Genomic DNA, 27,093 nt, shown 5'->3' on the forward strand with positions numbered 1-27,093 from the left:
GTGTCCCCAGGGATGTCCCCAGGGATGTCCCCAATGTCTCCTGGATGTTCCCAGTGTCCCCAATGTCCCCAGTGATGTCCCCAATGTCCCCAATGCTGTCCCCAGACGGTGGCCCTCGATGGGACGCTGTTCCAGAAGTCGGGCGTGATCTCGGGCGGCGCCAGCGACCTCAAGGCCAAAGCGCGGCGCTGGGACGAGAAAGCCGTGGACAAACTCAAGGAGAAGAAGGAGCGGCTGACCGAGGAGCTCAAGGTGGGACCCCAAAACTGACCCCAAAAAACATCCTAAAACTGATCCTAAACCCAAAACTGACCCCAAAACTGATCCTAAAACTCAAATTTGAGCTTAAAACCCAAACCTGAGCCAAAAACCCCAACCTGACCCCAAACAAACTCAAGGAGAAGAAGGAATGAGGAGCTCAAGGTGGGACCCCAAAACTGACCCCCAAAACTGACCCTAAACCTGATCCTAAACCCAAAACTGATCCAAAAACCCAAACCTGAGCCCAAAAACCCAAACCTGAGCCCAAAAACCCCAAACGAGCTCAAGGAGAAGAAGGAGCAGCTGAGCGAGGAGCTCAAGGTGGGACCCCAAAACTGACCCCAAAAAACATCCTAAAACTGATCCTAAACCCAAAACTGACCCCAAAACTGATCCTAAAACCCAAAACTGACCCCAAAACTGATCCTAAAACCCCAAACCTGACCCTAAAACTGATCCTAAAACCCAAAACCTGACCCTAAAACTCAAACCTGAGCCCAAACAAACTCTGGGAGAAGAAGGAGCGGCTGACTGAGACGCTCAAGGTGTGACCCCAAAACTGATCCCAAAAAACTGATCCTAAAACTGATCCTAAAACCCAAACCTGACCCTAAAACTCAAACCTGAGCCCAAAAACCCAAACCTGAGTCCAAACAAACTCAAGGAGAAGGAGCGGCTGACCGAGGACCTCAAGGTGGGACTCCAAAACTGATCCTAAACCCAAACCTGACCCTAAAACTGATCCTAAAACCCAAACCTGACCCTAAAACTGGTCCTAAAAGTCAAATCTGAGCCCAAAAACCCAAACCTGAGCCCAAAAACCCCAAATGAGCTCAAGGAGAAGAAGGAGCGGCTGAGTGAGGAGCTCGAGGTGGGACCCCAAAACTGACCCCAAAAAACTGATCCTAAAACTGATCCTAAACCCAAAACTGATCCTAAAACCCAAACCTGACCCTAAAACTGATCCTAAAACCCAAACCTGACCCTAAAACTGATCCTAAAACCCCAAACCTGACCCTAAAACTGATCCTAAAACCCAAACCTGACCCTAAAACTGATCCTGAAAGTCAAATCTGAGCCCAAAAACCCGAAACCTGAGTCCAAACAAACTCAAGGAGATGAAGGAGCGGCTGAGTGAGGAGCTCGAGGTGGGACCTCAAAACTGACCCCAAAACTGACCCTAAACCTGACCCTAAACCCCAATTTTTCCCATTTTCCCATTTCCAGGAGCAGATGAAGGCCAAGAGCAAAGAGGCCGAGCTGCGCCCCCTCCCCTTCCCTAAATTCCATTTTTCCCCCCATTTTTTCCATTTTTCCCCATTTTCCCCCATAATTCCCATATTCCCCATTTTTTCCCCATTTTTCCCCATTTTTTCCTCATTTTTCCCCATTTTTTGCCCATTTCCCCCATATTTTTCACCCATAATTCCCTTTTTTCCCCATTTTTTCTCCATTTCCCCCCATTTTTCCCCATTTTTCCCCATTTTTTACCCTTTTTTCCCCATAATTCCCTTTTCTCCCCATTTTTCCCCATTTTCCCCCAATTCCCCCCGTTTTCCCCCATTTTTTCCCATTTTTTCCCCATTTTCCCCCCATTTCCCCCCATTTTTCCCCCATTTTCCCCCATTTTTCCCTCATTTCCCCCATGTTTTTCCCCCCATAATTCCCATTTTTCCCCATTTCCCCCATGTTTTTCCCCCATAATTCCCATTTCCCCCATTTTCCCCATTTTTTCTCCATTTTTCCCCATTTTTCCCCATTTTCCCCCATGTTTACCCCCCATAATTCCAATTTCTCTCCCACATAATTCCCATTTTCCCCATTTTTTCCCCATTTTTTCCCCATTTTTTCCCTCATTTCCCCCATGTTTTCCCCCATAATTCCCATTTCCCCCATTTTCCCCATTTTTTCTCCATTTTTCCCCATTTTTCCCCATTTTCCCCCATGTTTTCCCCGTTTTCCCCCATTTTTTCCCATTTATTCCCCATTTTCCCCCCATTTCCCCCCATTTTTCCCTCATTTCCCCCATGTTTTCCCCCATAATTCCCATTTCCCCCATTTTCCCCATTTTTTCTCCATTTTTCCCCATTTTTCCCCATTTTCCCCCATGCTTTCCCCCCAAAATTCCAATTTCTCTCCCCAATAATTCCCATTTTTTCCCCATTTTTTCCCATTTTTTCCCCATTTTCCCTCATGCTTTCCCCCCAAAATTCCAATTTCTCTCCCCAATAATTCCCATTTTTCCCCATTTTTCCCCATTTTTTCTCCATTTTTCCCCATTTTCCCCCATGTTTTCCCCCCATAATTCCAATTTCTCTCTCACATAATTCCCATTTTTCCCCATTTTTCCCCATTTTTCCCCATTTTCCCCCCATTTTTTCCCCATTTCCCCATGTTTTCCCCCCATAATTCCCATTTTTTCCCATTTTACCCAAACTCCCGTGTTTTTTCCCCATTTCCAGGAGCAGATGAAGGCCAAGCGCAAGGAGGCCGAGCTGCGCCAGGTGCAGTCCCAGGCCCACGGGCTCCAAATGCGCCTCAAATATTCCCAAAGTGACCTGGAGCAGACCAAGACCCGGCACCTGGCCCTCAACCTGCAGGTGGGACCAAATCTGGGGTGAAAAACATGAATTTTGGGAAAAAAAAAAAAAAAAGAGAAAAAAATTCTGATTTTTTGGGGGAAAAATGGGATTTTTCGGGAAAAAAATCTGATTTTTTGGAGGAAAAATGTGAATTTTGGGAAGAAAAAAAAGTGAATTTTGAGGAAAAATTAGGAATTCTGGGGGGAAAAATGGAATTTTTGGGGAAAATGGGAATTTTGAGGAAAAAATGTTGATTTTTTGGGAAAAAATGGGAATTTTTGGGAAAATACTCCCATCAAATATTCCCCAAGTGACCTGGAGCAGAGCAACACCCGGCACCTGGCCCTCAACCTGCAGGTGGGACCAAATCTGGGGTGAAAAACATGAATTTTGGGAAAAAAAAAAAAAAAGAGAAAAAAAATCTGATTTTTTGGGGGAAAAATGGGATTTTTCGGGAAAAAAAATCTGATTTTTTGGAGGAAAAATGTGAATTTTGGGAAGAAAAAAATGTGAATTTTGAGGAAAAATTAGGAATTCTGGGGGGAAAAATGGAATTTTTGGGGAAAATGGGAATTTTGGGGGAAAAATCGGGAATTTTGGGGAAAAAATGTTGATTTTTTGGGAAAAAATGGGAATTTTTGGGAAAATACTCCCATCAAATATTCCCCAAGTGACCTGGAGCAGAGCAACACCCGGCACCTGGCCCTCAACCTGCAGGTGGGACCAAATTTGGGGTGAAAAACATGAATTTTGGGAAAAAAATTAAATTTTGAGAAAAAGAAATCTGATTTTTTGGGGAAAAAAAGGGATTTTGGGGGGGGAAATGGGATTTTTGGGAGTTAAAATGCGATCTTTTTGGATAAAAACGTGAATTTTACAAGGAAAATGGAATTTTTTTGGGAAAAAAAATGTGAATTTGGGGAATAACTAGATTTTTTTCCCCAATTTTCCCCATTTTTTCCCCTTTTTTCCCCGTTTTTTCCTTTTTTCCCAATTTTTAACAGTTTTCCCTTTTTTTCCCATTTTTCCCCCCAAATTTTCCAGGAGAAGTCCAAGCTGGAGTTGCCAATTTTGATCCCATTTTCCCCATTTTTTCCAGCATTTTTTCCCCAATTTTCCCCATTTTTTTTCTATCTTTTTCATGTTTTTTTCCCAATTTTTAACATTTTTACCATTTTTTTCCTTTTTTTCCCCAAATTTTTCCAGGACAAGTCCAAGCTGGAGTCGTCCATTTTGATCCCATTTTCCCCATTTTTTCCCCATTTTCCCCATTTTTTTTCCATTTTTTTCCCTTTTTTTTTCCATTTTTTCCCGTTTGTTCCCCTTTTGTCCCAATTTTTAACATTTTTACCATTTTTTCCCTTTTTTTCCCCAAATTTTCCAGGAGAAGTCCAAGCTGGAGAGCGAACTGGCCAATTTTGGGCCGCGCATCAACGACATCAAACGGATCATCCAAGGCCGGGAGCGGGAGATGAAGGATTTGAAGGAGAAAATGAACCAGGTTTGGGGCAAATTCCAGAGGTTTTGGGAAAATTCCCAAAACTTTTGGGGAAAATACAAAAAAATTTGTGAAAAAAACCTAAAATTTGGGAAAATTCACAAAAACTTGGGAAAACATCACAAAAATTTGCGGGAAATTAAAAAAAAAAATCGAGGAAAATTTAAAAAAATTTGGGGGGGAAATCCCCCAAAAATTTGGGAAAGAACCTCAAAAATTTGGGGAAAAATTGCAAAAATTTGGGGGAAATTAAAAAAAAAAAGAGGAAAATTTTTGAAAAATTTGGGGAAAAATCCCCCAAAAATTTGGGAATTATCCTCCAAATTTGGGGGAAATACAAAAAAATGTGAGGGATTTTTCCCAAAAATTTTGGGGGAAATTTTGGGGGATTTTTGGGGATATTTTAGGGATTTTTGGGGGTTTCTGGGGGATTTGGGGTTTTTTGGGGGGGGATTTTGGGTCCCCCAGATTTTGGGATTTTGGGGGGAATTTGGGGCTTTTAGGGGGGATTTTTTTGGGGGGGGATTTTGGGGTTTTTTGGGGGGATTTTGGTGGTTTTTTGGGGGGGATTTGGGTTTTTTTGGGGCGGATTTTTTTGGGGTCCCCCAGATTTTGGGGTTCCCCAGGTGGAGGACGAGGTTTTCGAGGAGTTCTGCCGGGAAATCGGCGTCCGGAACATTCGGGAGTTCGAGGAGGAGAAGGTGAAGAGGCAGAACGAGATCGCCAAGAAAAGGTCAGGACACCCCAAAAACGACCCCAGGGGGGTCCCCAAAACCCCAAAAATTGCCCGAGGGGTCCCCAAAATCCACTAAAACCCCAAAAATGGCCCAGGGGGTCCTCCAAACCCTCAGGACACCCAAAAAAACCTCACAGAGATCCCAAAAAACCTCTGAGGAAGCTAAATCACCTGAAGGAACCCCGAAAAACCTTTCAGGGACTCCAAAAAACCCCTCAGAGACCCCAAAAACAGCTGAAGGACCCAAAAAAACCCCTCAGAGACCCCAAAACCACGTCAAGAACCTCAAAAACCTCTGAGGAACCCCAAAAACTTCTCAAGAACCTCAAAAACCTCTGAGGAACCCCAAAACCACCTGAAGGACCCTAAAAAACCTCTGAGGAACCTCAAAACCCATCTCAGAAACCCCAAAAAACACCTGAACCACCCTAAAAAACCTCTGAGGAACCCCAAAAACCCCTCAGGGACACCAAAACTCGAAACCCATCTCAGAAACCCCAAAAAAACCTGAAGAACCCCTAAAAACATCTCAAGAACCTCAAAGAACTTCTCAGAAACGCCAAAAAAACTTCTGAGGAACCCCAAAAAACATCTCAGGGTCCCCAAAAACTTCCCTAGAACCCCAAAAAATATCTCAGAGATCCCAAAAAATCACTCAGAGACCCCAAAAACACCTCAAGAACCTCAAAAACCTCTGAGGAACCCCAAAAACACCTGAAGGACCCTAAAAAACCTCTGAGGAACCCCAAAAAAACCCATCTCAGAAACCCCAAAAAACACCTGAAACACCCAAAAAACCTCTGAGGAACCCCAAAAACCCTTCAGGGACACCAAAACTTGAAACCCATCTCAGAAACCCCAAAAAACACCTGAAGAACCCCAAAAAACATCTCAAGAACCTCAAAGAACTTCTCAGAAACCCCAAAAAACTTCTGAGGAACGCCAAAAAACATCTCAGGGTCCCCAGAAACTTCCCTAGAACCCCAAAAAATATCTCAGAGATCCCAAAAAACCACTCAGAGACCCCAAAAACACCTCAAGAACCTCAAAAACCTCTGAGGAACCCCAAAAACACCTGAAGGACCCTAAAAAACCTCTGAGGAACCTCAAAACCCATCTCAGAAACCCCAAAAAACACCTGAACCACCCCAAAAAACCTCTGAGAAACCCCAAAAACCCCTCAGGGACACCAAAACTTGAAACCCATCTCAGAAACCCCAGAAAACACCTGAAGAACCCCAAAAAACATCTCAAGAACCTCAAAGAACTTCTCAGAAACGCCAAAAAACCTTTGAGGATCCCCAAAAAACGTCTCAGGGTCCCCAAAAGCTTCCCTAGAACCCCAAAAAATATCTCAGAGATCCCAAAAAACCACTCAGAGACCCCAAAAACACCTCAAGAACTTCAAAAACCTCTGAGGAGCCCCAAAACCACCTGAAGGACCCTAAAAAACCTCTGAGGAACCCCGAAAAAAACCCATCTCAGAAACCCCAAAAAACACCTGAAACACCCAAAAAACCTCTGAGGAACCCCAAAAACCCTTCAGGGACACCAAAACTCGAAACCCATCTCAGAAACCCCAAAAAACACCTGAAGAACCCCAAAAAACATCTCAAGAACCTCAAAGAACTTCTCAGAAACGCCAAAAAACCTTTGAGGAACCCCAAAAAACGTCTCAGGGTCCCCAAAAACTTCCCTAGAACCCCAAAAAATATCTCAGAGATCCCAAAAAACCTCTGAAGAACCCCAAAAACACCTGAAGGACCCCGAAAAACTTCTGAGGAACCCCAAAAAAACCTCCTGGCGGTCCCACCAGGCTGGAGTTTGAGAACCAGAAGACGCGCTTGGGGATCCAGCTGGACTTCGAGCGCAACCAGCTGCGGGAGGACCAGGAGAAGGTGCTGATGTGGGAGCAGGGCGTGCGCAAGGACGAGGCCGAGATCGAGAAGCTCAAGAAGGTTTGGGGATTTTTGGGTTTTTTGGGTTCTTCTGGGGTTTTTTGGGGTTTTTTTTGGATTTTTTGGGGGGTTTTGAGGTGTTTTGGGGTCTTGGGACCTCCATAGTGGAGAAGAGCTGAGGTGGGACCATGGAGACCAGGATGAGGCCAAGATGGAGAAGGTCAAGAAGGTTTGGGGATTTTTGGGGTTTTTTTGGGTTCTTCTGGGGTTTTTTAGGACTTTTTGGGGGGGTTTGAGGTATTTTGGGGTCTAATGGAGAAGAGCTGAGGTGGGACCGTGGAGACCAGGACGAGGCCAAGATGGAGAAGATATGAAAGGTTTGGAGTTTTTTTTTTGTTCTTCTGGGTTTTTTTGGGACTTTTTGGGGTTTTTGAGGTATTTTGGGGTCTCGGGAGGTCCCTGGTGGAGAAGAGCTGAGGTGGGACCGTGGAGACCAGGACAAGGCCAAGATGGAGAAGATCAAAAAGATTTGGGGTTTTTTTTGGTTCTTCTGGGGTTTTTTGGGACTTTTGGGGGATTTTTTTGGGTTTTTTTTAAATTTTTGGGGGTTTGAGGTGAATCAGGATGGATTTTTGGGTAATTTTTGGTTAATTTTGGGTTAATTTTGGCTGATTTTTGGGTTAATTTTGGCCGATTTTGGGCCATTCCAGGAGGAGCAGTGGCCCATGATGATCGGTGATGACTTTGCTTTAATTTTGGGTCAATTTTGGCCGATTTTGGGCCGTTCCAGGAGGAGCAGTGGCCCATGAAGATCAGTGATGACTTTGCTTTAATTTTGGGTGAATTTTGGGTGATTTTGGGTGATTTTGGGCCGTTCCAGGAGGAGCAGCGGCCCATGAAGAGGGGCGATGATTTGGGGTGAATTTTGGGTGAATTTTATCCGATTTTGGGCCGTTCCAGGAGGAGCAGCGGCCCATGAAGATGGGCGATGATTTGGGGTGAATTTTGGGTGAATTTTATCTGATTTTGGGCCGTTCCAGGAGGAGCAGTGGCACATGAAGATCACTGATGATTTTGCTTTAATTTTTGGTGAATTTTGGGTGAATTTTATCTGATTTTGGGCCGTTCCAGGAGGAGCAGCGGCCCATGAAGAGGGGCGATGATTTGGGGTGAATTTTGGGTGAATTTTATCCGATTTTGGGCCGTTCCAGGAGGAGCAGCGGCCCATGAAGACGGGCGATGATTTGGGGTGAATTTTGGGTGAATTTTGGCCGATTTTGGGCCGTTCCAGGAGGAGCAGCGGCACATGAAGATTGGTGATGACTTTGCTTTAATTTTGGGTGAATTTTATCCGATTTTGGGCCGTTCCAGGAGGAGCAGCGGTCCATGAAGATGGGCGATGATTTGGGGTGAATTTTGGGTGAATTTTGGCCGATTTTGGGCCGTTCCAGGAGGAGCAGCGGCACATGAAGAGGGGCGATGATTTGGGGTGAATTTTGGGTGAATTTTGGGTGATTTTGGGCCGTTCCAGGAGGAGCAGCAGCCCATGAAGATCAGTGATGATTTGGGGTGAATTTTGGGTGAATTTTATCCGATTTTGGGCCGTTCCAGGAGGAGCAGCGGCACATGAAGATCGGTGATGACTTTGCTTTAATTTTGGGTGAATTTTGGGTGAATTTTGGGTGATTTTGGGCCGTTCCAGGAGGAGCAGCGGCACATGAAGATCATCGACGAGACCATGGCGCAGCTGCAGGACCTCAAGAACCAACACCTGGCCAAGAAGTCGGAGGTGAACGACAAAAACCACGAGATGGACGAGATCCGCAAGAAGCTGGGCGGGGCCAACAAGTGAGGGCGGGGCAGGGGGCAGGGCCAAAAGGGGCGGGTCCAACGGGAGAGGGGCCAATGAGTGAGGGCGGTGCCAAAAGGGGCGGGGCCAACGGGAGAGGGGCCAATGAGTGAGGGCGGGGCTAAAAGGGGCGGGGCCAAAAGGGGCGGGGCCAACGGGAGAGGGGCCAATGAGGGAGGGCGGGGCTAAAAGGGGTGGGGCCAAAGGGAGAGGGGCCAATGAGGGAGGGCAGGGTCAGAAGGGGCGGGGCCAACGGGAGAGGGGCCAATGAGGGAGGGCAGGGCCAGAAGGGGCGGGGCTAAAAGGGGCGGGGCCAACGGGAGAGGGGCCAATGAGGGAGGGCGGGGCCAGAAGGGGCGGGGCTAAAAGGGGCGGGGCCAACGGGAGAGGGGCCAATGAGTGAGGGAAGGGTCAGAAGGGGCGGGGCCAACGGGAGAGGGGCCAATGAGCGAGGGCGGTGCCAGAAGGGGCAGGGTTAAAATGGGCGGGGCCAAAGGGAGAGGGGCCAATGAGGGAGGGCAGGGTCAGAAGGGGCGGGGCCAACGGGAGAGTGGCCAATGAGCGAGGGTGGGGCTAAAAGGGGCGGGGCCAATGGGAGAGGGGCCAATGAGCGAGGGTGGGGCCAGCAGGGGCGTGGTTAACAAGTGAGGGCAGGGCCAACGGGAGACTGGCCAATGAGTGAGGGCGGGGCCAGAAGGGGCGTGGTCACCAAGTGAGGGTGAGGGCAAAGGGGGCGGGGCCACGGAGGGAGGGTGGGGTAAAAGGGGTGTGGCCAAAAGGGCTGGGCCAATGAGTGAGGGCGGGGTTAAAAGGGGCGGGGCCAACAAGTGGGGGCGGGGCCAAATGGCCATGTCCCGTGTCCCTGTCCCGTGTCCCTGTCCCCACCCCATGTCCCTGTCCCATGTCCCTGTCCCCACACGTGTCCCTGTCCCCAGCCCGTGTCCCGTGTCCGTTTCCCCACATCGTGTCCCTCTTCCATGTCCCTGTCCCCACACGTGTCCCTGTCCTGTGTCCCTGTCCCGTGTCCCTGTCCCCACCCCGTGTCCCTGTCCCATGTCCCTGTCCCCACACGTGTCCCTGTCCCCGTGTCCCTGTCCCCACCCCGTGTCCCTGTCCCCAGCCCGTGTCCCGTGTCCGTTTCCCCACATCGTGTCCCTCTTCCATGTCCCTGTCCCCACACGTGTCCCTGTTCCATGTCCCTGTTCCCACCCTGTGTCCCATGTCTGTGTCTCCACACCGTGTCCCTGTCCCGTGTCCCTGTCCCCACCCCATGTCCTGTGTTCGTTTCCCCACATCGTGTCCCTCTTCCATGTCTCTGTCCCCACACCATGTCCCTGTCCCGTGTCCTTGTCCCCACCCTGTGTCCCGTGTCTGTGTCCCCACACATGTCTCTGTCCCCACACCGTGTCCTGTGTCCGTGTCCCCACCCCGTGTCCCTGTCCCGTGTCCCTGTCCTGTGTCCCTGTCCCGTGTCCGTGTCCCCACACGTGTCCGTGTCCCCAGGGAGATGACCCACCTGCAGAAGGAGGTGACGGCCATCGAGACCAAGCTGGAGCAGAAGCGCAGCGACCGCCACAACCTGCTGCAGGCCTGCAAGATGCAGGACATCCGGCTGCCGCTGGCGCGCGGCTCCATGGACGACATCAGCCAGGAGGAGGTGGGGACACCCCTGGGCCACCTCTGTCACCCTGTGTCACCTCTGTGTCACCCCTGTCCTCCTGTGTCACCCCCTGTCCTGCCGCTGGCGCGCGGCTCCATGGGCGACATCAGCCAGGAGGAGGTGGGGACACCCCTGGGTCACCTCTGTCACCCTGTGTCCTCCTGTGTCCTCCTGTGTCACCCCTGTCACCCTGGATCACCCTGTGTCACCTCCTGTCCTGCCGCTGGCCTGTGGCTCCATGGACCACATCAGCCAGGAGGAGGTGGGGACACCCCTGGGTTACTGTGTCACCCCTGTGTCACCTCTGTCACCCCTGTGTCACCCCTGGGTCACCCTGGGTCACCCCTGGGTCACCTCCTGTCCTGCCACTGGCCTGTGGCTCCATGGACGACATCAGCCAGGAGGAGGTGGGGACACCCCTGGGTCACCCCCGTCACCCTGTGTCACCTCTGTCACCCTGGGTCACCTCTGTGTCACCCCTGTCCTCCTGTGTCACCCCCTGTCCTGCCGCTGGCCTGTGGCTCCATGGACGACATCAGCCAGGAGGAGGTGGGGACAGGGGCTGGGGACACCCCTGGGTCATCCTGTGTCACCCTGATTGTCCCGTGTCCCCTCAGGGCGGTGGCACCTCCGAGGATGCGGGTGGCAGCTCCCAGCGCAGCTCCAGCCGTGTCCCCTGAGTGTCCCCAATGTCCCCTGAGTGTCCCCATGTCCCCTCAGGGCGGTGGCACCGCCGAGGACGCGGGTGGCAGCTCCCAGCACAGCTCCAGCTGTGTCCCCTGAGTGTCCCCGATGTCCCCTGTGTCCCCAATGTCCCCAGTGTCCCCTGAGTGTCCCCTGAGTGTCCCCTGAGTGTCCCCGATGTCCCCTGAGTGTCCCCATGTCCCCAGTGTCCCCTGGATGTCTGCAATGTCCCCGGGGATGTCCCCAATGTCTCCTGGATGTCCCCGGGGATGTCCCCAATGTCCCCAGTGTCCCTTGAGTGTCCCCATGTCCTCAATGTCCCCGGTGTCCCCTGAGTGTCCCCTGTGTCCCCAATGTCCCCTGAGTGTCCCCAATGTCCCCTGTGTCCCCAGTGTCCCCTGAGTGTCCCCATGTCCCCAGGGATGTCCCCAATATCTCCTGGATGTCCCCGGGGATGTCCCCAATGTCCCGTTTCCCCAATGTCCCCTGAGTGTCCCCATTTTCCCAGTGTCCCCTGAGTGTCTCCAGTGTCCCCGATGTACCCGATGTCCCCTGAGTGTCCCCATGTCCCCTCAGGGCGGTGGCACCTCCGAGGATGCGGGTGGCAGCTCCCAGCGCAGCTCCAGCCATGTCCCCGGAGTGTCCCCGATGTCCCCTGAGTGTCCCCAATGTCCCCAATGTCCCCTGAGTGTCCCCATGTCCCCAGTGTCCCCTGGATGTCCCCAGTGTCCCCAGGGATGTCCCCAATATCTCCTGGATGTCCCCGGGGATGTCCCCAATGTCCCGTTTCCCCAATGTCCCCTGAGTGTCCCCATGTCCTCAATGTCCCCGGTGTCCTCTGAGTGTCTCTGATGTCCCCAATGTCCCCTGAGTGTCCCCAATGTCCCCGATGTCCCCTGAGTGTCCCCATGTCCCCTCAGGGCGGTGGCACCGCCGAGGACGCGGGTGGCAGCTCCCAGCGCAGCTCCAGCCTCTACGCCCGCGAGGCTCTGATCGAGATCGACTACAGCGACCTGCCCGAGGAGCTGAAGGTGGGCACGGCTGGGATACCCGAAAACACAGCTGGGCACAGCTGGGCACACCTGGGCATGGCCTGGGCACAGCTGGGCACAGCTGGGCATGGCCTGGGCACACCTGGGCACACCTGGGCATGGCCTGGGCACAGCTGGGCACAGCTGGGACACAGCTGGGCATGGTCTGGGCACAGCTGGGACACAGCTGGGCATGGCCTGGGCACAGCTGGGCATGGCCTGGGCACAGCTGGGCACACCTGGGCACAGCTGGGACACAGCTGGGCATGGCCTGGGCACAGCTGGGCATGGCCTGGGCACACCTGGGCACACCTGGGCATGGCCTGGGCACACCTGGGACACAGCTGGGCATGGCCTGGGCACAGCTGGGCACACCTGGGCATGGCCTGGGCACACCTGGGACACAGCTGGGCACACCTGGCATGGCCTGGGCACAGCTGGGCACACCTGGGCATGGCCTGGGCACACCTGGGACACAGCTGGGCATGGCCTGGGCACAGCTGGGCATGGCCTGGGCACAGCTGGGTGTGTTTTGGGCACACCTGGATATGCCATGGGCACGCATGGGCACATGCCAACACACCTGGGCACACCCTGGGTGTGTTCTGGGCACACCTGGGCATGTCCTGGGCACAGCTGGGTACACCTGGGACACACCTGGGCATGGCTGGCATACCTGGGCATGGCCTGAGCACACCCGGGCATGGCCTGGGCACACCTGAGGCATGGCAGGCACACCTGGGCACACCTGGCCACACCCTGGGCATGTCCTGGGCATGTCATGGGCACACCTGGGTATGCCTTGGGCACGCATGGGCACATGCCAACACACCTGGACGTGTCCCTTGTCCCCTGATGTCCCCATATCCCCTCATGTCCCATGTCCCCATGTCCTCGTGTCCCCATGTCCCCATGTCCTCGTGTCCCCATGTCCCCTGATGTCCCTGCTGTCCCCCAATGTCTCCAATGTCCCTGCTGTCCCCATGTCCTCGTGTCCCCGTGTCCCCTGATGTCCTCGTGTCCCCAATGTCCCCTGATGTCCCTGCTGTCCCCCAACGTCTCCAATGTCCCTGATGTCCCCATGTCCCTGATGTCCCCGTGTCCCCAGGACGCGCAGGACGAGGAGGAGATCCAGCAGGAGATGGCAGCGCTGACATGTCCCCATGTCCCATCATGCCCCGTGTCCCCATGTCCCCCGATGTCCCCATGTCCCTGCTCTCCCCTGCTGTCCCCTGAGCTGTCCCCGTGTCCCCTGATGTTCCCATGTCCCCTGCTGTCCCCGTGTCCCCTGATGTCCCTGTGTCCCCGTGTCCCCAGGACGCGCAGGCGGAGGAGGAAATCCAGCAGGAGATGGTGGTGCTGACGTGTCCCCATGTCCCATCACACCTCATGTCCCCATGTCCCTGCTCTCCCCCGATGTCCCCATGTCTCTGTGTCCCTGCTGTCCCCTGATGTCCCCGTGTCCCCGTGTCCCATCACGCCCCATGTCCCCGTGTCCCCTGATGTCCCCGTGTCCCCTGATGTCCCCGTGTCCCCTGATGTCCCTGTGTCCCCTGCTGTCCCCTGCTGTCCCCTGATGTCCCTGTGTCCCCGTGTCCCATCACGCCCCATGTCCCCGTGTCCCCTGATGTCCCCGTGTCCCCTGATGTCCCCTGCTGTCCCCTGCTGTCCCCTGATGTCCCTGTGTCCCCTGCTGTCCCCTGATGTCCCCATGTCCCCGTGTCCCCGTGTCCCATCACGCCCCATGTCCCCGTGTCCCCTGATGTCCCCGTGTCCCCTGATGTCCCCTGCTGTCCCCTGCTGTCCCCTGATGTCCCTGTGTCCCCTGCTGTCCCCTGATGTCCCCATGTCCCCGTGTCCCCGTGTCCCATCACGCCCCATGTCCCCGTGTCCCCTGATGTCCCTGTGTCCCCTGCTGTCCCCTGATGTCCCCGTGTCCCCTGATGTCCCTGTGTCCCCTGCTGTCCCCTGATGTCCCCTGATGTCCCCTGATGTCCCTGTGTCCCCTGCTGTCCCCTGATGTCCCCATGTCCCCGTGTCCCCATGTCCCCGTGTCCCCTGATGTCCCCGTGTCCCCTGATGTCCCCGTGTCCCCTGATGTCCCCGTGTCCCCTGCTGTCCCCTGATGTCCCCTGATGTCCCCAGGACGCGCAGGCGGAGGAGGAGATCCGGCAGGAGATGGCGGCGCTGCAGCAGCGGCTGACGGAGCAGCAGAGCGTCCTGCAGCGCATCGCTGCGCCCAACATGAAGGCCATGGAGAAGCTGGAGAGCGTCCGCGACAAGTTCCAGGAGACCTCGGACGGTGGGACAGCCTGGGGACACCCTGGGGACACCATGGGGGCATGGGGGGACAAGTTCCAGGAGACCTCGGACGGTGGGACAGCCTGGGGACACCCTGGGGACATGGGGGGACAAGTTCCAGGAGACCTTGGACGGTGATACACTTTGGGGACACCTTGGGGACATGGGGGGACACCCCAGGGACATGGGGACAAGTTCTGGTAGACCTTGGATGGGGGGACACTCTGGGGACACCTTGGGGACACCTCAGGGACATGGGGGGAAAGGTTCCAGGAGACCTCGGATGGTGGGACACCTTGGGGACACCTTGGGGACACCTGGGAACACCCTGGGGACACCCTGGGGACACGGGGGAGTGTCAGGGATGAGACTTCAGCTGCTGGGATATGATGGACCCCAGTGTCCCCCTGACTGTCCCTGGGTGTCCCCAGTGTCCCCTGACCATCCCTGGTGTCCTCTGGGTGTCCCCAATGTCCCCTGGTGTCCCCAGTGTCCCCCAGAGTTCGAGGCCACCCGTAAATACCCCAGGAAGGCCAAGCAGGGCTGGGCTGAGCCCAGTGTCCCCAATGTCCTCTGACCATCCCTGATGTCCCCTGATGTCCCCTGGCTGTCCCCTGGTGTCCCCAATGTCCCCTGGGTGTCTGTGATGTCCCCTGTGTGTCTCTGGTGTCCCCAATGTCCCCCACAGTTCAAGGGCACCCGTAAATACACCAGGAAGGCCAAGCAGGGCTGGGCTCACCCCAATGTCCCCAGTGTCCCCTGGTGTCCCCTGGGTGTCCCTGATGTCCCCTGGGTGTCTCTGATGTCCCCAATGTCCCCTGGGTGTCCCCAGCTGTCCCCTGGGTGTCTCTGGTGTCCCCAATGTCCCCCAGAGTTTGAGGCCACCCGTAAATACCCCAGGAAGGCCAAGCAGGGCTGGGCTCACCCCAGTGTCCCCAGTGTCCTCTGACCATCCCTGATGTCCCTATGGCTGTCCCTGGCTGTCCCCAATGTCCCCTGGGTGTCCCCATGGCTGTCCCCAGCTGTCCCCTGGGTGTCCCTGATGTCCCCTGGGTGTCCCCAGAGTTCGAGGCCGCCCGCAAGCGCGCCAAGAAGGCCAAGCAGGGCTGGGCTGAGCCCAGTGTCCCCAATGTCCTCTGACCATCCCTGATGTCCCTATGGCTGTCCCCGGCTGTCCCCAGCTGTCCCCTGGGTGTCCCTGATGTCCCCTGGGTGTCCCCATGGCTGTCCCCAATGTCCCCTGGGTGTCTCTGATGTCCCCTGATGTCCCCTGGGTGTCTCTGATGTCCCCAATGTCCCCCAGAATTTGAGGCCACCCGTAAATACCCCAGGAAGGCCAAGCAGGGCTGGGCTGAGCCCAGTGTCCCCATGGCTGTCCCCAATGTCCCCTGGGTGTCCCCAGCTGTCCCCTGGGTGTCCCTGGCTGTCCCCATGGCTGTCCCCTGGGTGTCCCTGATGTCCCCTGGGTGTCCCCAGAGTTCGAGGCCGCCCGCAAGCGCGCCAAGAAGGCCAAGCAGGCGTTTGAGCAGATGAAGAAGGAGCGCTTCGACCGCTTCAACTCCTGCTTCGAGGCCGTGGCCACCAACATCGACGAGATCTACAAAGCCCTGTCCCGGAACAGCAGCGCCCAGGTGAGCACGGCTGGCACGGCTGGCACGGCTGGCACAGCTGGCACACGGCTGGCACACGGCTGGCATGGCTGGAACACGGTTGGCATGGCTGGCACACAGCTGGAACATGGCACACAGCTGGCACGGCTGGTACACGGCTGGCACACAGCTGGAACACGGCTGGCACGGCTGGAACACAGCTGGAACACGGCTGGCACGGCTGGAACACAGCTGTGCCCCAAGGAGCCCTCCCTGTGTCCCCATTGTCCCCTCAATGTCCCCAAATGTCCCCCAGGCGTTCCTGGGCCCCGAGAACCCCGAGGAGCCGTACCTCGATGGCATCAACTACAACTGCGTCGCCCCCGGGAAACGGTTCCGGCCCATGGACAACCTCAGCGGCGGCGAGAAAACCGTGGCGGCGCTGGCACTGCTCTTCGCCATCCACAGGTGGGAGCCCCAAATCCCAGAAGAAATCCCAAAAACCCCAAAAGAAATCCCAAAATCCCAAAAGAAATCCCAAAATTCTGAGGGAAATCCCAAAATTCTGAGGGAAATCCCAAAAACCCCCATGGGAAATCCCAGGGGATCTCCCCCTTTGGCAGCCCTGGCGCTGCTCTTTGCCATCCACAGGTGGGAGCCCCAAATCCCAAATTAAATCCCAAAATCCCAAAAGAAATCCCAAAATTCTGAGGGAAATCCCAAAATTCTGAGGGAAAGCCCAAAAACCCCCATGGGAAATCCCGGGGGATCTCCTCCTTTGGCAGCCCTGGCGCTGCTCTTCGCCATCCACAGGTGGGATCCCGAAATCCCAAAAGAAATCCCAAAAACCCCAAAAGAAATCCCAAAAATCCCAAAAGAAATCCCAAAATCCTAAAAGAAATCCTAAAATTCCAAAAGAAATCCCAAAGTCCCAGGAGAAATCCCCAAATCCCGAGGGAAATCCCAAAAACAACCCAAATCCTCCTTTGGTGGCCCTGGTGCTGCTCTTCGCCATCCACAGGTGGGAGCCTGAAATCCCAAAAGAAATCCCAAAAATCCCAAAAGAAATCCCAAAAACCCCAAAAGAAATCCCCAAAACCCAAAAGAAATCCTAAAAACCCCAAAAGAAATCCCCAAAACCCAAAAGAAATCCTAAAATCCCAAAAGAAATCCCGAAGTCCCAGGAGAAATTCCTAAAATCCCAAGTAAAATCGCAAAATCCCAAATGAAATCTCAAAAATCTTGAGGGAAATCCCAAAAATCCAGAGAGAAATCCCAAATATCCTGAGGGAAATCCCCAAAAATCCAGAGAGAAATCCCCAAAAATCCCATGGGAAATCCCAAAAATCCTTCAGGGACCCCAAAATCCTTCAGGGACCCCAAAAATCCTGAAGCAAATCCCAAAATCTCCCAGGGAAATCCCAAAGAATCCCCCCAAACCCCCCCCCAATGAGACCCCAAATCCCCGGGGACCCCAAAACCCTCGGGGGGGACCCCAAAATCCTTCAGGGACCCCAAAAATCCCACGGGGGGACCCCAAAACCCTCGGGGGGGACCCCAAAAACCCTTCAGGGACCCCAAAACTCCCGAGCGAAATCCCAAAAATCCCTCAGGGACCCCAAAAATCCCAACGGAAATCCCAAAATCTCCCAGGGAAATCCCAAAAAATCCCCCCAAACCCCCCCCCAATGAGACCCCAAAACCCTCGGGGACCCCAAAACCCTTGGGGGGGACCCCAAAAACCCTTCAGGGACCCCAAAACCCTCGGGGGGGACCCCAAAAACCCTTCAGGGACCCCAAAAATCCCACGGGGGGACCCCAAAAATCTTTCAGGGACCCCAAAAATCCTGAAGCAAATCCCAAAATCTCCAGGGGAAATCCCAAAGAATCCCCCCAACCCCCCCCCAATGAGACCCCAAAACCCTCGGGGACCCCAAAACCCTCGGGGGGGACCCCAAAATCCTTCAGGGACCCCAAAATCCTTCAGGGACTCCAAAAATCCCACTGGGGGACCCCAAAAATCCTTCAGGGACTCCAAAAATCCCAATGGAAATCCCAAAATTTCCATGGGAAATCCCAAAGAATCCCCCCAAAAACCTCCCCCAATGAGAACCCAAATTCCTGGGGACCCCAAAACCCTCGGGGGGGACCCCAAAATCCTTCAGGGACCCCAAAAATCCCACGGGGGGACCCCAAAAACCCTTCAGGGACCCCAAAACCCTCGGGGGGGACCCCAAAAATCTTTCAGGGACCCCAAAAATCCCGAGCGAAATCCCAAAAATCCTTCAGGGACCCCAAAAATCCTGAAGCAAATCCCAAAAACTCCCGGGGAAATCCCAAAGAATCCCCCCAAAACCCCCCAATGAGACCCCAAATCCCTGGGGACCCCAAAACCCTCGGGGGGGACCCCAAAAACCCTTCAGGGACCCCAAAACCCTCGGGGGGGACCCCAAAAACCCTTCAGGGACCCCAAAACCCTCGGGGGGGACCCCAAAATCCTTCAGGGACTCCAAAAATCCCACGGGGGGACCCCAAAAACCCTTCAGGGACTCCAAAAATCCCACGGGGGGACCCCAAAAATCCCTCAGGGACCCCAAAAATCCCAATGGAAATCCCAAAATCTCCAGGGGAAATCCCAAAGAATCCCCCCAAAAACCTCCCCCAATGAGAACCCAAATTCCTGGGGACCCCAAAACCCTCGGGGGGGACCCCAAAATCCTTCAGGGACCCCAAAAATCCCACGGGGGGACCCCAAAAACCCTTCAGGGACCCCAAAACCCTCGGGGGGGACCCTAAAATCCTTCAGGGACCCCAAGAATCCCACGGGGGGACCCCAAAATCCTTCAGGGACCCCAAAAATCCCACGGGGGGACCCCAAAAATCTTTCAGGGACCCCAAAAATCCCAAGCGAAATCCCAAAAATCCTTCAGGGACCCCAAAAATCCTGAAGCAAATCCCAAAATCTCCCAGGGAAATCCCAAAGAATCCCCCCAAAACCCCCCCCCAATGAGACCCCAAATCCCCGGGGACCCCAAAACCCTCGGGGGGGACCCCAAAAACCCTTCAGGGACCCCAAAATTCCCGAGCGAAATCCCAAAAATCCTTCAGGGACCCCAAAAATCCCAATGGAAATCCCAAACTCTCCAGGGGAAATCCCAAAGAATCCCCCCAAAAACCTCCCCCAATGAGACCCCAAATCCCTGGGGACCCCAAAACCCTCGGGGGGGACCCCAAAAACCCTTCAGGGACCCCAAAAATCCCACGGGGGGACCCCAAAAACCCTTCAGGGACCCCAAAAATCCCAATGGAAATCCCAAAATCTCCCGGGGAAATCCCAAAAAATCCCCCCAAACCCCCCCCCAATGAGACCCCAAATCCCCGGGGACCCCAAAACCCTCGGGGGGGACCCCAAAAATCCTTCAGGGACTCCAAAAATCCCACGGGGGGACCCCAAAAACCCTTCAGGGACCCCAAAAATCCTGAAGCAAATCCCAAAATCTCCCGGGGAAATCCCAAAGAATCCCCCCAAAACCCCCCCCCATGAGACCCCAAATCCCTGGGGTCCCCAAAACCCTCGGGGGGGACCCCAAAACCCTCGGGGGGGACCCCAAAAACCCTTCAGGGACCCCAAAAATCCCACGGGGGGACCCCAATAATCCTGAAGCAAATCCCAAAAACTCCCGGGGAAATCCCAAAGAATCCCCCCAAAACCCTCCCCAATGAGACCCCAAAACCCTCGGGGGGGACCCCAAAACCCTCGGGGGGGACCCCAAACCCGGGGCCGGCTCTTTCCGGGGCGCCCCAAATTTGGGGTCCCAGCCCGGCTCGGCCCCCCCAGTTACAAACCGGCGCCGTTCTTCGTGCTGGACGAGATCGACGCCGCGCTGGACAACACCAACATCGGCAAGGTGCGAATTTTGGGGGCCCCCTCCCCAGTTTTGGGGTCCCCCACCTCAATTTGGGGTCCTCACCCCATTTTTGGGGTTCCCCTCGTGTAAATTTGGGGTCACCCCACCCCATTTTACTCTCACTGAGTTGATTTTTTTGCCAATTTTCGGGTCTCCCACCCAATTTTTGGGGTCCCCTCCTCAATTTTGGGGTCCCCCTCCCCAATTTTGGGGTCCCCCACCTCAATTTGGGGTCCTCACCCCATTTTTGGGGTTCCCCTCCTGTAATTTTGGGGTTACCCCACCCCATTTTACTCTCACTGAGTTGATTTTTCTGCCAATTTTCGGGTCTCCCACCCAATTTTTGGGGTCCCCTCCTCAATTTTGGGGTCCCCCTCCCCAGTTTTGGGGTCCCTCACCTCAATTTGGGGTCCTCACCCCATTTTTGGGGTTCCCCTCGTGTAATTTTGGGGTCACCCCACCCCATTTTACTCTCACTGAGTTGATTTTTCTGCCAATTTTCCACCAATTTTCGGGTCCCCACCCCAATTTTGGGGTTCCCTCCTCAATTTTGGGGTGCCCTTATCATTTTTTGGGGTCCCCCTCCCCATTTTTTGGGTCCTCACCTCATTTTTGGGGTTCCCTTCCTGGGATTTTGGGGTCACCCCCACCCCGTTTTCCCCTCACTAAGTTGATTTTTCTGCCCCCACCCCCCAATTTTGGGGTCCCCTCCTCATTTTTTGGGGGTTCACATCCCAATTTTGGGGTTCCCCATCTCAATTTTGGGGTCTCCCACCCCAATTTTGGGGTCCCCTCCTCATTTTTGAGGTGCCGAATCCATTTTTTGGGGGTGAAAAATGCGATTTTGGGGGGTTAAAAAAACATGATTTTTGGGGTAAAAAATGCAATTTTTGGGGTGTTGAATCCATTTTTTGGGGTGAAAAATGCGATTTTTTGGGGGTAAAAAATGCGATTTTTTGGGGCAAAAAATTAGGTTTTTTTGAGGTGCCAGGTCCTTTTTTGGGATGAAAAATGCAATTTTATTTTTGGGGTAAAAAATGCGATTTTTTGGGATGTCAAATCCATTTTTTGGGGTGTCAAGTCCATTTTTTGGGGTGCAAAATGTGGTTTTTTGGGGTAAAAAATGCATTTTTTGAGGTAAAAAATGCGATTTTTGGGGTACCATACATGTTTTTTGGGGTGCCGAGTCCATTTCTTGGGGTGAAAAATGAATTTTTTGGGGTAAAAAATATTATTTTTGGGGTGAAAAATGAGGTTATTGGGGCAAAAAATGCATTTTTGGTGGTGAAAAACGCGATTTTTGGGGTGCCAGACGTTTTTTGGGGTGCCGAATCCATTTTTCGGGGTGCTGAGTCCGTTTTTTGGGGTGAAAAACGCGTTTTTTGGGGTTCCAGGTGGCCAATTACATCAAGGAGCAGTCGGCTGCCAATTTCCAGGCCATCGTCATCTCCCTGAAGGAGGAATTTTACACCAAGGCCCAGAGCCTGATTGGCGTCTACCCCGAGGTACCAAAAACACCCAAAAAACCCAAAAAACCCCAAAATATCCCCAAAAATCCATGGGAAACCGGAAATGCAAAAAATCCCCAAAAAAACCCCAAAAAATAGCCCTGAAAATACCCCAAAATCCCCCCAAAAATCCCAAAAAATCCCCCCAAAATCCCCCCAAAAATACCAAAAAATCCCCCCAAAAAATCCCCAAAAATACCAAAAAATCCCCCAAAAAATCCCCAAAAATCCAAAAAAATCCCCCCAAAAAATCCCCCCAAAAAATACCAAAAATACCCAAAAAACACCCCTGGAAATGCTAAAAATATCCAAAAATGCCAAAAAATCCCCAAAAATATCCCAAAAAATCAGTGGGAAAACTGGAAATACAAAAAATCCCAAAAAAATCCCCAAAAAACCCCAAAAATCCCCCCAAAAAATCCCCCCAAAAATCCCTTTAAAATCCCCAAAATTCCCCAAAAATCCCCAAAGATATCTCAAAAAAATCCCCAGAAATTCCAAAAAAAATCCCCTTAAAATCCCCAAAATTCCCCAAAAATCCCACAAAATCCCCAAAAAATCCCCAAAAATCCCCAAAAAATCCCCCAAAAAATCCCCCAAAAATTCCCCCAAAAAATCCCCAAAAATCCCCCCAAGAATCCCCCAAAAATCCCACAAAATCCCCAAAAATCACAAAAAAATCTCCTTAACATCCCAAAAAAAAACCCCAAATATCCCAAAAAAAATCCCCAATAATCCCCCCAAGAATTCTCAAAAATTCCCTAATAAATCCCCAAAAATCCCCCAGAAATCCCCCCAAATATCCCAAAAAAAATCCCCCATAACCCCCCAAGAATTCCCAATAATCCCCCAAAACGTCCCCAAAGAAATCCCAAAAAAATCCCCAAAAATCCCAAAAAAATCTCAAAAAATCCCCCCCAAAAAATCCCCAAAAATCCCAAAAAGTCCCTAAAACATCACCAAAAATCCCCCCAAGAATCCCCAAAAATCCCCAAAAAAAACCCCAAAAATCCCCCAAAAAAACCCCAAAAAATCCCCAAAATTTTTTTGGGGGGTCAGGGGGAATTTTAGGGGGGTCTGGGGATTTTGGGGGGGGTCAGGGGAATTTTGGTGGGTTCAGGGGAATTTTGGGGAGTCAGGGAGGATTTTGGGGGTTCAGGGGAATTTTGGGGGGGTCAGGGGAATTTTGGGGGGGGTCTGGGGATTTTGGGGGGCTCGGGGGGGATTTTTGGGGGGGTCAGGGGAATTTTGGGGGGTCAGGGAGGATTTTGGCGGGTCAGGGGGATTTTTGGGGGGTCTGGAAAATTTTGGGGGGTCAGGGAGGATTTTGGGGGCTCGGGGGGATTTTTGGGGGGTCTAGGAGGATTTTTGGGGTTTGGGGGGATTTTTGGGGCTCGGGGGGATTTTTGGGGCTCGGGGGGATTTTTGGGGGGTCTGGGAGGATTTTGGGGGCTCGGGGGGGATTTTTGGGGGGCTCGGGGGGATTTTTGGGGCTCGGGGGGATTTTTGGGGGGCTCGGGGGGATTTTTGGGGCTCGGGGGGATTTTTGGGGGTCTGGGGACCCCCCCGTGACCCCTCCCCCCCCCAGCAAGGCGATTGCGTCATCAGCAAAGTTTTGACCTTTGACCTCACCAAGTACCCGGACACCAACCCCAACCCCAACGAGCCGTGACCCCGAAATCGGGACCCCGAAATCGTGACCCCGAAATCCCGGGGACCCCAAAATCCCGGGGACCCCGAAATCGGGACCCCGAAATCGGCACCCCGAAATCGGGACCCCGAAATCCCGGGGACCCCAAAATCCCCCTGAACCCCAAAATCGTGACCCCAAAATCCGGCACCCCGAAATTCCTGGGACCCCAAAATCCCTGGGACCCCGAAATCGGGACCCCAAAATCGGGACCCCAAAATCCCCCTGAACCCCAAAATCGTGACTCCAAAATCCTTCTGAACCCCAAAATCATCGTGACCCCAGAATCCCTGGGGACCCCAAAATCGGGACCCCAAAATCCCCCTGAACCCCCCCAAAATTCTCAGGGACCCCAAAATCTCCCTGAACCCCCCCAAAATTCGGCACCCCAAAATCATTGTGACCCCAAAATCCCTGGGGACCCCAAAATCATCGTGACCCCAAAATCATCGTGACCCCAAAATCCCGGAACCCCCCCAGCACCCCCAGAATCATCGGGACCCCCCCAAATTTTCAGCCACCCCCCCAAAAATTTTGGGACCCCCCTGAGTCCCCCCACCCCAAATTTTGGGATCATTGGGTGCCCCCCAAAAATTTGGGGTCCCTGGTTGGGGGTGGGACCCCCCAAAACTTGAAGACCCCCCCCAATTTGGGGTCCCGGGGTTCCCCCCCCCCAAATTTTGGGGTCCCCCCTCCCCCCAGTCTCGCTGTGCCCCCCCCAAACCCCCCCGCGGGTTTTTAATGGAACTTTCCTGGATTTTGGAAATAAAAATGAAATAAAATTAAATTAAAGTGAAATAAAATTAAATAAAAATGAAATAAAAGTGGAATGCAAACGAAATGCAAATGAAATGCAAATGAAATGCAAATGAAATGCAAATAAAATCAGATCAAGGATGGGGATCGCCCCTCCCTCACCTGTGGGGGATCTAGGGGATCTATGGGGGATCAATAGGGGATCCATGGGGGATCAATAGGGGATCCATGGGGGATCCATGGGGGATATAAGGGAACTATGGGGGATCAATAGGGGAATCTATAGGGGATCAATAAGGGGGATCGATATGGGGACTGATGGGGATCAATAGGGGATCTATAGGAGGGGCTGTTGGGGATCTATGAGGGATCTATAGGAGAGCTATAGGGGGGATCCATGGGGGAGTCTGGAGGGGATCCATGGGGGATCTATGGGGGATCTATGGGGGATCTATAGGGGATCTATAGGGGATCTATAGGGGATCTATATGGGAATCTATAGGGGATCTATGGGGGGGTCTATAGGGGATCCATAGGGGATCCATGGGGGATCTATAGGGGATCTATATGGGAATCTATAAAGGATCCATGGGGGATCTATAGGGGATCTATAGAGGATCTATGGGGGGCCTATGGGGCATCTATGGGGGATCTATAGGGGGTCCATAGGGGATCTATGGGGGATCAATAGGGGATCTCTAGGTGGTCTATAGGGGATCCATAGGGGATCCATGGGCGATCTATGGGGGATCCATGGGGGATCTATGGGGGGCCTATGGGGGTGTCCAGGGGGCTCTGGGGGTTTTTGGGGGGCTGGAGGGGGTTTTGGGGGTCTTTGGGGGATTTGGGGGGGGCCGGGGGGATTTGGGGGGGTCTGGGGGGCTCTGAGGGGGTTTTGGGGGGGTCAGGGAGAGCTCTGGGGGTCTTTGGGGGGGGCCCGGGGGGTCCCGGCAGGGTCTGGGGGGATCCGAGGGGCTCTGGGGGGGTTTTGGGGGGGCCGGGGGGGTCTGGGGGATTTGGGGGGTCCGGGGGGGTCTGGGGTGGTCCACGGGGGTCTGGGGAGGGTCTGGGGGGTCTGGGGAGGGGCTCTGGGGGGGTTTTGGGGGTGCTGGGTGGGCTCTGGGGGTCCTGGGGGTCTTTGGGGGGGTCTGAGGGCGCTGGGAGGGGTCTGGGGGATTTGGGGGGACCCGGGGGGGGTCTGGGGGGGGATTTTGGGGGGGTTTTGGGGGGGTCAGGGAGAGCTCTGGGGGTCTTTGGGGGATTTGGGTGCCCGGGGGGATTTTGGGGTGTCCGGGGAGGGTCTGGGGGACTTGGGGGGATCTGGGGGATTTGGGGTTCCCGAGGGGGTCTGGGGGGGTCCACGGGGGAGTCCAGGGAGGGTCTGGGGGGGATTTGGGGGATTTTGGGGGGTCAGGGAGAGCTCGGGGGGTCTTGGGGAGATCTGAGGGCGCTGGGAGGGGTCTGGGGGCTTTGGGGGTGTCCGGGGGGATTTGGGGGATTTGGGGGGATTTGGGGGGGGTCTGGGGAGGTTTGGGGGGGGATCCGGGGGGCTCTGGGGAGTTTTGGGGGGTCAGGGAGAGCTCGGGGGGTCTCTGGGGGTCTGAGGGCGCTGGGAGGGGTCTGGGGGCTTTGGGGGTGTCCTGGGGGATTTGGGGGATTTGGGGGATCCGGGGGGGGGGTCTGGGGGGATCCGGGGGATTTGGGGGTGTCCGGGGGGGTCCTGGCAGGGTCTGGGGGGGGATCCGGAGGGTTTTGGGGGTTTTGGTGGGGTCAGGGAGAGCTCTGGGGATCTCTGGGGGGTCTGGGGGCTTTGGGGGTGCCCGGGGGGATTTGGGGGTGCCCGGGGGGGTTTGGGGGGGGTCTGGGGGGGCGGGGGTCCCTCCCCGTGCGGCGGCCGAACCCCAATCAGAGCCCGAGTTATTTGTGCCCCGTTGCCGTGGGAACGGAGCGGGGCCGAGCCGGCGGCACCGGGGGGGGGGCGGCACCGGGGGGGCGGGGGGCGGCACCGGGGGGGCGGGGGGCGGCACCGGGGGGCGGGGGGCGGCACCGGGGGGGGGGCGGCACCGGGGGCGGCACCGGGGGGCGGGGGGCGGCACCGGGGGGGGCGGTACCGGTGGGGGGGGCGGCACCGGGGGCGGCACCGGGGGGACAGCGCGGGGGGGGGGGCTGGGTGGGGGTCCCACAACCGGGGTCGCGTTGGGGTCACAAATTTGGGTGGGGGGGAAGGGGGAGGGGGAGGGACCCGCAGGAGTTTTGGGGTTTTGGGGGGGGGGGGGGGAGGGGTTGGGCTTCACTCCCCCCCCCCCATTTGGGGTGTTAATTAGGATTAATGAAGTGGGCGGGGCAAAACGCTGGGGGTCCCCTTTTTTTTTGGGGGGGGAGGAGGTGTTTCCCCCCCCCCCCCCCCAATCCAAACCGGGGTGGGAGGGGAGGTGGGGGAGGGGGGGTGGGGTTTGGGGTGGGGGAGGGGGCCGCCTTAAACCCCTCCCCCCCCAACCCCGCCCCCCCCCCCACCCGCTTCTCCTCCTCCCTCCGAGCTCCGCGCCCGGATCGGGCCCCCCCGAGCCGCCCCCCCACCCCCCCGCCCCCGCCACCCCCCGCCGGGACCACCCCCCCTCCCCCACCTCCATCACCCTCGGGGGGCCCCCCACCCACCCCCACCCACCCCCACCCTCACCCTCAGGGCTGCCCCACGCATTTTACACCCCCCCCCCTCATTTTAACCCAAATTTTAACCCCCCCTTCACTTTGACTCCCCCACCCCCGCCCATGCCGGACCCCCATCCTTGACCCTCCCTCGCCCCCTCCCCACATTTCCGCCCCTCCCCACCACCCCCCGGGGGTATGGAGGGCGCGGGGGGCGGCGGGGCCCCCCCCGGGGGGTTCCGAGCCCCCCGACCGCGCAGTGGAGTACCTGCTGGAGCTGAACCGGATCATCGCCACTCAGCGGCACCTCCTGGTCCTCGCAGCGCCGCCGCATCGCGCAGCTCGAGGGGCAGCTGCAGCGGCCTGGCCCGGGAGAACCGGCACCTGCGGCAGCGCGGCGCGGCGGCGCGGCACGGCCGTGAGCGCGGGGGCGAGGGGGACGCGAGTGGGGTCTGGGGTCTGGGGGGTGTGGGGGGACGGGAGTGGGGGTCTGGGG

The 27,093-nt window shown here is 55.1% G+C and overlaps 2 protein-coding genes across 2 annotated transcripts in view; both read left to right on the forward strand.

Annotated features, from left to right (window-relative positions):
* SMC1A (structural maintenance of chromosomes 1A) overlaps positions 1–23,528 on the forward strand; it is a 43,747-nt gene extending 20,219 nt beyond the window's left edge. The window contains exons 12-25 of the mRNA XM_077789754.1: positions 106–252; positions 2,724–2,861; positions 4,228–4,344; positions 4,968–5,074; positions 6,894–7,035; positions 8,678–8,823; positions 10,328–10,481; positions 12,089–12,199; positions 14,345–14,501; positions 15,977–16,131; positions 16,406–16,557; positions 19,928–19,997; positions 21,392–21,502; positions 23,094–23,528. Coding sequence (XP_077645880.1) covers positions 106–252; positions 2,724–2,861; positions 4,228–4,344; positions 4,968–5,074; positions 6,894–7,035; positions 8,678–8,823; positions 10,328–10,481; positions 12,089–12,199; positions 14,345–14,501; positions 15,977–16,131; positions 16,406–16,557; positions 19,928–19,997; positions 21,392–21,502; positions 23,094–23,177 — 1,791 coding nt within the window. The 3' untranslated portion in view covers positions 23,178–23,528. The remainder of the gene's footprint in view (positions 1–105; positions 253–2,723; positions 2,862–4,227; positions 4,345–4,967; positions 5,075–6,893; positions 7,036–8,677; positions 8,824–10,327; positions 10,482–12,088; positions 12,200–14,344; positions 14,502–15,976; positions 16,132–16,405; positions 16,558–19,927; positions 19,998–21,391; positions 21,503–23,093) is intronic.
* Positions 23,529–26,280: 2,752 nt separating this feature from the next.
* The window catches only part of IQSEC2 (IQ motif and Sec7 domain ArfGEF 2), a 30,025-nt gene continuing 29,212 nt past the window's right edge, over positions 26,281–27,093 (forward strand). The window contains 3 exon segments of the mRNA XM_077789667.1: positions 26,281–26,285; positions 26,802–26,910; positions 26,912–27,007. Of these exon segments, the coding sequence (XP_077645793.1) occupies positions 26,281–26,285; positions 26,802–26,910; positions 26,912–27,007 (210 nt within the window).

This window comes from Lonchura striata, chromosome 36 (genome assembly GCF_046129695.1).
Source record: "Lonchura striata isolate bLonStr1 chromosome 36, bLonStr1.mat, whole genome shotgun sequence".
Classification (NCBI taxonomy): Eukaryota; Metazoa; Chordata; class Aves; order Passeriformes; family Estrildidae; genus Lonchura; species Lonchura striata.